The sequence below is a fragment of the Lepidochelys kempii genome, chromosome 5, assembly GCF_965140285.1.
Source record: "Lepidochelys kempii isolate rLepKem1 chromosome 5, rLepKem1.hap1, whole genome shotgun sequence".
NCBI lineage: Eukaryota > Metazoa > Chordata > Testudines > Cheloniidae > Lepidochelys > Lepidochelys kempii.
This window is the reverse complement of record NC_136384.1, coordinates 73,469,626-73,481,329: the sequence shown is the minus strand read 5'-3', so window position 1 is coordinate 73,481,329 and position 11,704 is coordinate 73,469,626. Positions and strand designations below refer to the sequence as shown.

At 42.3% G+C, this 11,704-nt stretch overlaps 1 protein-coding gene across 2 annotated transcripts in view; it reads left to right on the top strand.

Annotated features, from left to right (window-relative positions):
* The first annotated feature begins 1,513 nt into the window (after positions 1-1,513).
* The window catches only part of TRIM36 (tripartite motif containing 36), a 51,426-nt gene continuing 41,235 nt past the window's right edge, over positions 1,514-11,704 (top strand). The window contains exon 1 of one of the 2 annotated variants that reach the window (XM_073344730.2): positions 1,514-1,821. In XM_073344730.2, coding sequence (XP_073200831.2) covers positions 1,759-1,821 — 63 coding nt within the window. In that variant the 5' untranslated portion in view covers positions 1,514-1,758. The remainder of the gene's footprint in view (positions 1,822-11,704) is intronic. The other variant, XM_073344731.2, reaches the window with a different exon arrangement.

Genomic DNA, 11,704 nt, shown 5'->3' with positions numbered 1-11,704 from the left:
GAGATTATAAACTGTCACTATCAGATATGTCACTATCAGATATTTTTTAAAAGTCACAAATATTTGTTCTTGGAGGCAAAAATGTTTTGCAAAACTTATCAATAGAAAAAATTATGTTAACTACTTTTTAACTTAACTGAAATATTTTTGTTTAGATTTAAACATTACAGAGTTTGCAGCTTCCACATTGCAACAGGGTCCTACAATGCAAAAGAACCAGAAAGAAAAGCTGATTGTCCTTCAGGAGTTGTCTACATGGGGAAATTGATCCTCCCAGAATAGTCCCCCATGTGCATACTCTATTCCAGACTAAAAATCACTTTATTCCCAAAGAATTAGTGGGCTTTATGAGTGCACTAACTAATCTGGAATAAAATTACTTTTATTATGGAATGAGTGTCCACATAGAAACACCCAAGGAGTTACTGTGGAATAGCTATTACAGAATAGTTTATTCCACAGTAATCATTCTTGTCAATTTCCTCTGTGTAAACAACCTATTAGGCCTTGATTCTGTAATCAGGTTGATGCAGGTGATCCCCTGTGCTTGTGTGTAGTTCGCCAGGGAGCAAGGTTCATTCTGGTAGATCTAATTGCAGCAGTGGGGCCAAAGGGTTTTCAAAGCTGCCTCACACTTTAATATCTAAACACAGCTTAAGGTATGCTTTAGGCCCTGATCCTGCAAGAACTTATTCACATACTTAAATTTATGCACTCTGAGAAGTCCTGTGACTTTGGTGAGACTGCTTAGAGTGTGTAAAGTTAAACAGGTGCATGTCTTTGAAAGCTGAGGGCGTTAGTTTATTTTCCTTGTCCAAGGTGAATTAAATGCTAAAAGTAGAGAAACAGTATTAATGTAAAAAATAAATCCCCTTTAAAAACCCTCAGTTCTAATTACCCAATGTAATACAGGTAATTAATTGATTTTTAACCTGACAGTGCCATTTAAAAATAAACAGTTCAGGAATATCTTTGAAATCTTCAGTCTGCTCTTGCATGTAACTTCACTTGAGTTTATAAAATCCCATAGTCTATTACGTTTTTTAAAAATTAACCTCTCCCAGTTTTCCCAGCAATACTACACTTGATGTAAACGATGAATACAAACCTAGCTTCATTCATTATACAGGCCTAATAGGCTGATTTCCAGCGATGTCCTCGTATTTGCTGGACCTACTTTCCGGATGCCCTGGCCTGCTTCATTTGCTTTGCTGTGTATCGTTCCTTTCTTTTGTTTGTTAACCTAAACATAGGCTGATTGTTCTCGGGGACAAGGCTTGGAAGACGTTCGGAAAGTTCCAAACGAATCAAAAGGCTGCTTGAATAAACCAGATCTGAAGACGAGATTAGACACATTTATTCAAGTTACCCTCTGGAAATTGACGGGCTTGGAGTTTTGTTGTTCCCAGCTGATGAGAAATACCCCGTGGGGCGGAGGGAAAGGCGGGAGAGAAAACAGTCAGTCTCTGTAGGCGGAGCTTGCATGTCCCGAGATAGAGTTCATCTAATGACATTTTCACATCAGGCAGCCTCTCACGTTTTCCCCGTTAGCTCATCTTCTCCTGGACCGCAGCGCAAATAGAATCAATGAAGAGAGCGCAGCTCCCTCCTTTTTTTATTCCTTGATAGCGCGCAGGGCGGGTTCTCTCTTTGGCAAAACTCCGGCCAAGACCAGCGGCGAAGGTCAATGCTGTCGAAACCCGTTTGCCTTTAGGAGTTTGCGTCCTCGTTTTTATCTGTTTGCATGCATTACTAAGCATGTGTGAGTCAGATGCAGGGAGTGAGTTTGCCTACATAATGAAGTTGATAGAGAAAGGCAAGGTAAGGAAAACGGGCCCCGGCCACAACCCCTCGGAAGACTATCTTAGTTAATTCCCCTGCTGTGAGACCCTGGGAAGGCACAGCGTGTGGGGGAGGCGGCTGATTCCCCATTACACCTCCACTGGGGATGGCGAATAGATTTGAAGGTGCAAAGTCCGGACCTGTCGGCAGGGCTGGGTTTAGACTCAGCCGTAGGTTTGCCTTCGCCCGCTGAGCATGCAAAGCACAAGGTGCGGGGTAGGATTATTTGCGTTCAAAACGCTTCACCGGCTGAGTTGCTGCTAAAGCCTGGATTAGATCAAACTCGAGCGAGTGATTTACTGGGGGAGGGGGGGTTCAGTGGAACGAACGAGCTGTCCGAGCACAACCAGATCGCGACTCAAGCGTGAAACTGAGGGGATGAAACGCAGTCCCTCGGGCAATGGGTCCGAGTTCTCCGCAAAGCCCGTGGACAATGTGAAACCCTCTTAATGGGCAGTCACAACAGGCAACAAGGCTTACGCTCACTAAGAGCTCACGCGATCGGGGTGCCTTTTTTTCTTCCCCACGCTTTCTGTGGGCGCTGCATGGTGGCGCCTTACTGGGGGGCGAGGGAGGAGAAAAGACCCCTCCAGGGCTGCCGTCCAAACTTGACTCCGGAATTGCTTACACCTATCGAGCAGCTCAGTGGCATGAGCCAGGCGGTTGCCGCGGACGATGAAATGCAGCCGTGCCATTGCTTTGTGCGGGTGAGCGCCTGGCGCCGCCCGGCCAGCTGCTGCCTGGGGCAGGGTCCGCCCCAGCCGCGCTTTCCGTCTGCTCCGCCGCTCCCGCTCCGAGCTCGGCCGCTCGCCCTTGGAATCCAGAACCGGGCTGAGAGCGCCGGGGTGTGAACAGGCCTGCGGCCGCTGCGAGCGAACTCCGCGAACGAGGGCTTCCCCGCCCGCTCAGCAGCTCTCCCTAGCGGGAGGGTGGGCGCTAGTGCCCCCGGGCTGAGCCAGGTGAGGGGGGATCCCCGGGCTGACTTTCTTTTGGAACCGAGGCCGCGCTGTTGAAACTGCGGTTGATCCGCCCCGACTCCCCCAGGACTGGGAGGTCTGCGAGCCACGCGTCGGGAGCAGGGGGAGGAGCTAGTCCCCGGGAGCTAAATGGGAATTACAGTAGCTGTCACAGTGGCAGAGAGATGCCGGCCAGCCCACCGCCTTGAGGGCGCAGGAGGCAGGAGGACACTTGATTTCACAGGAGATCAGTGTCACGCATTCCGGATCTTTCAAACCCCAGCAAGCTCAAAAGGCTGATCTATGCTGTCGCCTCATTACTGATTTATTCTACTGATGATGCAGTAGGACTGAAAAGATGTACATACATCCTTAACTTTTGAAACATGTGACTAGTCCCATTGAACTCAATGGCCATGTCTACACTAGGGGGAAAGGTCTGTTTTTAATGTTCTAATTCTAGTGTGGACCAGGCAAGCTGTCCTTTTAATAGGCTGGCTGGGTGTGGGTAAACCCTCGGCTCTGCACTAGTGTGCACCTCACCTAGCTAATGTGTGAAAACTGCAACTTGCCTTGTCTATGCTAAGCGTTTAGCGTGCCTTAAAAACACACTTTCCCCCTCATGTAGACATGGCCTGTGAGGGCACTCACATGCTTACAGTTAAACGTGGATAAGCCTTTTCAAGATTGGGGCCTAGGTCATTAGTAACACACTAAATTATTTGGTCTCTGAGATCTGATTGACCCAGCTACATGCTCAGGGGTGTGAAAAATCCACACCGCTGGGCAGATTGTTAAACCAACCTAAATCCCCATGTAAACAGCAACAGGTTGAATTCTTCCATTGACCTAGCTTCTGCCTCTCAGGGAAGTGGAATACTTGTGCCAATGGCACAGCCCCTCCCCTGGGCATAGGAAGTGTCTGCCCTGAAGCACTAGAGTGGCAGAGCTGCAATGTTTTAAGTGTACACAGAGCCTTAGGCATTTATATGGACTAGTCAAAATTCTGACATTAGCTTGCTGCTGCATCGTTCCCTTACTGCAGTGTGTGCAGTGTGTAATCCTTGACAGAATAAAAAATGAATGTGGAATTGTCAGGGATGTTCTCATTTCAACCCCTTGGGGGAAGGGGCACTAAAATTGGTGAATTCTTCTCTGAAGCAAAAGGTTGTTAAAGATCTCTGGAAGAAAAGTCTGTGTAATGATTATAGCGGGGGGCAGGGGGCTGGGAGTTGGACTTCTTGAATTCTATCTGCCTGTGCCAAATTGTGGCTGTGTGTGAGATAATGTAGATGCTGACAGTGGCAATGCTTTTTTTAAATGGGGATTTTTTTTTTTTTTTAAGGCCACAATTGGTGTGGTAATGCTGTAGTGGAAAGATAGCCATGCAGCAGGAAATGATTCAGGACTTGCAGATATGGCTTGGGGGAAATGGCAGTGTCTGCATCTTCTAAAATTTTACGAAACAAAAATACAAACCCCTCCTTGTATGTGATTGACTGAGCGATCCTTGCATTATCATCACGTCTGACTTGCTTTCAGATTTTGCTATGCCATATTTTGTGATAGTTTATCTAAAGTACTGGGTGCGTTTCAATCTCTGGAGGGGATGATTTTGGGCACTCTTCCTCTTTCTATTCTTAAGGAGTGATCGACTCTTTGTACATACTCAAGTGGTTTTGTTTCAGTTATCTTCATGGCATTATTTTTTTTTCTCCACTTCTCTTTATAAGCAACTGTAATTTGAAAATGATAGCTGTAATTATAAATGTTTGGGGTGAGGGAAATTTCCTTGCCTCTGGTACAGTTTTCTGTTTCTCTGGCCAGTACTATAAGCCCAGCTAAGGGGGATTTGTGCCTGGTGCTCTATGGCTCAAAAAGATAATTCTGAAGACAAATGTTTGCCTGTCATGGATCAGATTGCTCTAAATGATGTGCATAATAATTGTTTCCAAGGGAAGGAATCACCTCCTACCCTTGAACTGTCCTGTAAGCAGTGGTTTCCCCAGGAATTGAAATTGGGGGTGGGAGGGGCGTCAGCGCTGATGAGGGGTGAGACTGAGGGTGAAGGTGGGCTGTATGGCACCATAGTAAACAGTGAAAAATGTTTCATGACCATTTTATTAGATTTAACTCCTGTTTTAAAATCATCACACAAATTAAAGTTGGCTACTCAAGCCTTCTATGAAGCACTACGTCTACATCCTTCTTGGTTTCTTGTTGTATTTTTGCACAACTCTTTTAATGAACTTCTTGAATGCAATGGGTTCATCTTCAGTGGCTTCTTGTGTGTCCGGTACTTCCATTCCTTCAATTGATATGCTCATTAGTTCACTCACATGATCAGGCAGAAGGTGACTTCTTACACACAATTCTATTCAATGATGAAAAAGAATGCTCAACTGTAGCTGTTGTGACTGGGAGTAGCAACAGATGAATTCCTACTTCTTTCATCCCAGGAAACATAGCACAAAGATCAGGTCAAGCCACTAGTAATGATGATAAAGAAGAAGTTGAAGTCAAATCTTCATTCATTCGTCGTATGATATTCCACTCTGTGTTCAAATTCTCTAGTCTGTCCTGAGCACATGGCAGCCCCATTGCTGGTAGTACCTCAGTCCACTCAACTGTCGGCGTTTTATAGGACGGGTATTTGTAAAAGCTACGTAGAGGTGGAGTAGGATCTAGAAGTCGCTGTTGCAGATTTTTAAGAATCAAGTCTGTGTACTTTTTCAGTTGTCTTAACAAACACTTCTTGTCCTTTTCACTTAAGGATTCAATATAAATGCCTTCATTAGTCAACTTCTGGACTTAAGTCTTTGCTTCTTCCAGTACTTTTTCAACGGATAGCTCTCTGACCTAAATGTCACTTCTATTGCTGGACAAAGATCTACTACTGTTTTAGCAGATGCCCGGATGGCATTGTTTAATGACCCAAGTGGTTTCAAGAGTAGACTTACGAGAGCGAGAATGGTAATAGTCTTCTCTGAATGTAGTAGCAAAAGTAATCCACCAGCCTCAATACTTAGATCCATCCCATCTTGGTAGATACTTTCCAAAGCCAGTAATAACAGCTGAGGTAATTTTAAGACCACAGCCAAGAATCGCTCATAAGAAAGCCAGAGGTTTTTCCAGCTTGGACTAATATGAACTTCAGTCCCAGTGTATCTTCTATATTTTCCAAGATAGTCAGTCTTTTTGGACTCTTGCTGAAAAAAAGAATATAATGAAGACATTAAATTTATAGCTTTTTAAATGTCTTTTGAAGATTCTGCAGCTCATACTAGTGCTAATTGGAGTAGATGGCCTCTGCAGCGTGATTAGGAGAGACTAGGGTTACACTTTTCTCTGAGCAAAGCTTGTACTCCACCATGTCTTCCAGAGAAGTTTGCAGCTCCATCAAATGCACAAGCAGCCAACTATTTGGGGTCCAACTGACAAACATTTAACTCTTCTAAGATGTGGTTTGTCACAGATGCAGCCAATGTGTCTTCTATAACTTGAACATCTAGAAATGCATCTACTGTCCTACCACTGACATCAAGATAATGTACACAATGATGCCTATTTGCATCGGTGCATTCAAGTCATCAGCCATATATGCAAATTTTTTTGAATGTGGTGAGAGAGTTCTTCACTTTTTCAACTGTTGAGTTTTTCCACTGTTTCACCGCATGCTTCTAGCCAGTCAGTTGAGTTTCTTGCAGAAAGATAGTGAGCATTTGCTGGTCTTGTTCAGAACCAGTGTTCAACTACAGGATGAACAAGTGACAATGCACTTAACATTGGCCTCCAGTTTGCAGTGTGTGGTATCTCTTGCTTAACTAGAAAGTATGATGCCACAGCCATGTCTGTTCGCGTGAACTGTGTTGTGTTTCCAACATTCTTAACAGCATCATTAAGTACTTCTAAAATGGCCTTTGAAAGTGGGCTTATAAGACTTTCTGCATGTTGATGCACTCCAGAGGCCTGGTGTTTTGCTGCCTTTTCATGTAGCTTGTCAGCATTGGCTTTGCTGATCGGTCTGACAAACCAAGCTTCTCCACTTTTACCAGTTATAGCATTGGGAAGCTTTCCTTCTTCGTAAGCTTTTTTGCAAGAGGTGCACCAGGAGCCATCTTTTGTAACTTCAATGAATGGGAACACTTTGACCGACAAACATCGGGAACTGCCTTTAGGTTTTGGAGTCACTGTTTCTTCAGTAGGTAGATGTATTTGTGCTTCGGGCTGGTCGGATGTAGATACGCCACTTGAACCTTCAGATGACATGTTGCTATATTCTTGGTTCATGATGTGTTCTTCACCTTGGTTAGTTTATGAGGCCTTTGAGTGGAACAATTGTTGTATTGTTTTTTGTCTTTTCATTTTCACTTTGACCTGCAACATTTTAAAGAGATATGAATAAATTAAATGTTTTGTTAGGATAATGAAAATTTAACATAAGGATAATATAAAATACACCAAAACACATAACAGGTCTAGATTTCTAAAAAAATATACATTTAAAAAAATGTATTTAATTTAAATTGACTTTTGAAAAGTAAGCCATCATGGGATAAGAAGTAAGTCCTCTCATGGATCAGTAACTGGTTAAAAGATGGGAAACAAAGGGTAGGAATAAATTATCAGTTTTCAGAATAGAGAGAGATAAATAGTGGTATCCCTGAGGGGTCGATACTGGGACCATTACTGTTCAACATATTCATAAATGATCTAGAAAAAGGGGTAAAGAGTGAGGTGGCAAAATTTGCAGATTATACAATACTATTCAAGATAGTTAAGTCCAAAGCAGACTGTGAAGGGCTACAAAAGGATGTCCCAAAACTGGGTGACTGGGCAACAAAATGGCCGATGAAATTCAATGTTAAATTCAATGATAAATGCAAAGTTATGCACATTGGAAAACAGAATCTCAACTATACATACAAAATGATGAGTCTTAATTAACTGTTAACACTCAAGAAAGAGATGTTGGAGTCATTGTGGATGGTTCTCTGACAATATCCACTCAATGTGCAGTGGCAATCAACCAAGCAAACCGAATGTTGGGAATCATTAAGAAAGGGTTAGATAATAAGACAGAAAATATCAGAGCCTCTATATAAATCCATGGTACATGCACACCTTGAATACTGTATGCAGATCTGGTGATCCTATCACAAAAAATATATATATATTAATTGAAAAAGGTACAGAGATGGGCAACTAAAATGATTGGGGTATGAAACAGGAGGAGAGATTAAAATGACAGGGAATTTTCAACTTAGAAAAGAGACGACTAAGGGGGGATATGATAGAGGTCTATAAAATCTTGACTGGTGTGAAGAAAGTGAATAAGGAAATGTTATTTAATCCTTCACATAACACAAGAACTAGCAGTCACCCAATGAAATTAATAGGCAGCAGGCTTTAAAAAAACAAAAGGAAGTACTTCACACAACATAAAGTCAACCCGTGGAACTCTTTGCCAGGGGATGTTGTAAAGACCAAAACTACAACAGGATTAAAAAAAATAACTAGATAAATATCTGGAAAATAGGTCCATCAGTGGCTATGAGCCAGGATGGGGAGGGATGCAACACCATGCTCTGAGTGTCCCTAGCCTGTTTGCCAGAAGCTGGGAATGGGCAACAGGGGATGGATCACTTGATGATTACCTGTTCTGTTCATTCCCTCTGAAGCACCTGGCCTTGACCACTGTTAGAAGACAGAATACTGAGCTATATGGACCATTGGTCTGACCCAGTATGACCATTCTTATGTAAAAATTAATTATAATAATAAAAAAAACGTTTAGTTCAGAAATTCTCCAACATAATGACATCTCGAGATAGCAACAATGTGAGATAACAACCTTGGCAAATAATGCATTTTAAAAACCTTGGCCTACTAGGAAACCTATTTATATAAAGTTTCCATTCCCAGTCACAAATCTAGCATTCTGGAGCAAAGTCACTAAAATTTAGTCCAACAAACAAATATTTATTTAACATGCCCCTCACTTTTCCCTCCACCACACCCCACTCACCGGTGTTGTCTTTGGTCAGTGGAGACTCAGAATTCAGAGGTGCTTTCATGTGAGTACACCTCCCAGGTTGGGGGCAAGAAGGCACCTTGCTCGTTCCTCCAGCTGCTCACTGTTCGTTCTGGCCACTGTTGTTCGTTGTGGCACTGTTCACTCCATTGCTCTGTTGCCAATGGTCCTGCGCAGTCACCTTCTGCTGCCACTTGCCACTGTGACCTCTGCAAGTTGGTCTCTTGAGGTTCCACCCAGCTCTCAGTGATTTCAGCTGAGCTCTCAGTGGGGGAACCTCACTGCCAGTGCAGTCTGGGTCATCTCTTCCACAGAAACACTGTCCCACAGCAGGTCTAAGCACTTAGATCTGATTATCAGTGATTTCAGCTGTAGTGGTCACTTAACAAAACAAAAGATTATCTATGGAGCCTAATCAGCTCTGTCTTTAAACAGTGGAGAGGGGCAGGTCAAATAGTACTTGTGACTCAGGTAGACCATCAAGCAAAACACCTGTCCCCACCCTCTCTTGATGCCCTCAATCAACACAGGCTAAGTACAGTTCTTCTGCCCTTTACTCATACAATAAGAATAACAAAATTTCATTACCTCCCTGCATTCAAGTGATTTGTAACCCAAGCCCAGACAAAATCTATCACTTTGGCAACACAGCTCTGTTTGCTGGATACCTAGGTAAATTAGGTGTGAATGTAAATACAATCTGGTCCTGAAGCCTTTTCCCCCCAGCTCATCACTAGCTGTCAGGGAGAGCTCATTTAGACTTTGCTTACAAATCATAATTTGAAATTATTAGGTTGGCCAACATCACTGAAATGAATGCATTGACATTGTCATAAAAAACAACAGCTGTATAAGGAAGCTAGTCTATGTTCATACTTTTCAAATCTAATACACTTTTTCATATACACTTTTTCATATACATATATTTTATCAGACACTGTATATGCTTTTAAAATGTGTATTAATGCTTCAATTTCAATTCAAATTTCCAATCAGTCATTAAATTGGCATGTAAGTAGTTCACAAAACTGGGGTGAGGGGGGGGCGGGGAGTGGGGAAATCACTGCCTGTAAGGATTTCATTTCTATCCCCTCCTCCACAAATTATTGTTCTGTGCTGGTAACTGGTGCCAAATTGTCCCATTACATCTATGCAACATGTACTTCAGTGGGTAGCATAGGGTTGAGTGTCAACATAGAATTTGATGGCTAATTTCACAAAAAGTCATTCTGCATTCCTTATACACCCCAACTCCCACTTGACTTACATGGGGAGTTGGGATTCATGAAGAATGTAAGATTGGTACCTTTTCCTGCATCCTCTGACCTCTTGATTTACAGGCTTTTCTATGGTAATCATCACAATCTCTGGGTACCTCACGATATGTCTGTAAGGTTGGGAGGCTAAGCAGTCTCCTCATTTTACAGCAGAACTGTGGCAGAGGGGAAATGGTTGATCTTCCTCCAGATCTCTTGAGTCCCGGCTCAATGTCTTAACCACAACACCATCCTTCCTCGCTGTCACCTGTCTCATCTTCAGTAAACGTAATATGCTAATGATATATCAAATCTCCTTTTTGTTACTGTCCATTATATGAAATACCACTTAGCAACAGCGGTATGTGAAAATATTTAATAAAAACAAATCTCCTCCTCTGCCCATTCACAAAATTGTCTCCCATTTTATAGATCAGGTTTTTTGTTCTTATTTGGAACGGCTCTTGGAGTTCACATGGTGCTGGTTCTCTCACGGCAGCGACATAAATGTTTAACACTGAGTAATGTAAAAAATATATTTGTGTAATGGCATAACTAACATCTGTGCAGCTCTGGAAATAGTGTTTAGCGCTGACCCTGTTCCAGTTAATGTTTTCTTGCCTGGTTCTATAAGAGGAGACTGTAAATCAATGAAAAATGTGATATTTTAGCTTATCCATGACTATTTTTAACTGTAGATTTTTGTTGTTAATATAAGGGGCACAACATATATAACACTTTTTGGTCAATTCCCCAAGTTCTTTTCTTCACTCCTTTTACTCCACTTTTTTTCTTTCTTATATCTGGCTCTCCAGAGAGCCTGTGATTCATAACAAGCAGCTTTAAAAATATTGGTTCTAGATAAAACACTGTACAATAAAGAATACTTTAAAAAAACAACCAAAAACCTTATTAGAACATGATCACTTTTAAACAGTATTTTAAAAGGCATTTGGACATCAGGAAACTCATAATTCAGGCTCTTCAAATAACCTAAACTCTGCCTCTGTAGTCCTGTCTATGATCCATTCCTGAATAGTGTCTGTATGTACATTGATAACTATTTTATGGTGCAGTTCCTGCTTAATTTTAAGAGAAGATATAGTTATGGCTCTGTACAGTGGTACAAAAATTGAGCTGTGTGAGGAATTGACAAGAGGACGTATAATAGGGTTTATTAGCAGCCATATAGCCCAAGCTTCAGGCGGAGTCACAACTTCAAAGCGCTCTCTTAAACAGCTATTTTTAGAGTGTAGTCCAGCCCTGCTAGCCCAAGTTTGTTGACTCAGTCTGGGAGGCTTGCTCCAAAATCCTGTGTAAACATATTGACTTACTTGAATTCAACAGGAGTTACTGTTTGTGTGTGTGTGTGTATATATGTATTATCAGACTTCAGAAGTTTCTTGCTATCAGTGGGTGAGTGTTTGAGTTGGTGGCCTGTATGTGATGAGGGTTGGTGCTTTATTTTAGAAGAAGTTATATTATTTTTAAACAGCACCCGAAGGTGCATTAGTCACTTCCCAGATGGATTTTTGTCCTGTTCTGAAGAGTTTACAGGAGCTAAGGACATGATGTGACAAGGGAAGACAAAACAAGGATGAGGTAGTGGGAATAGA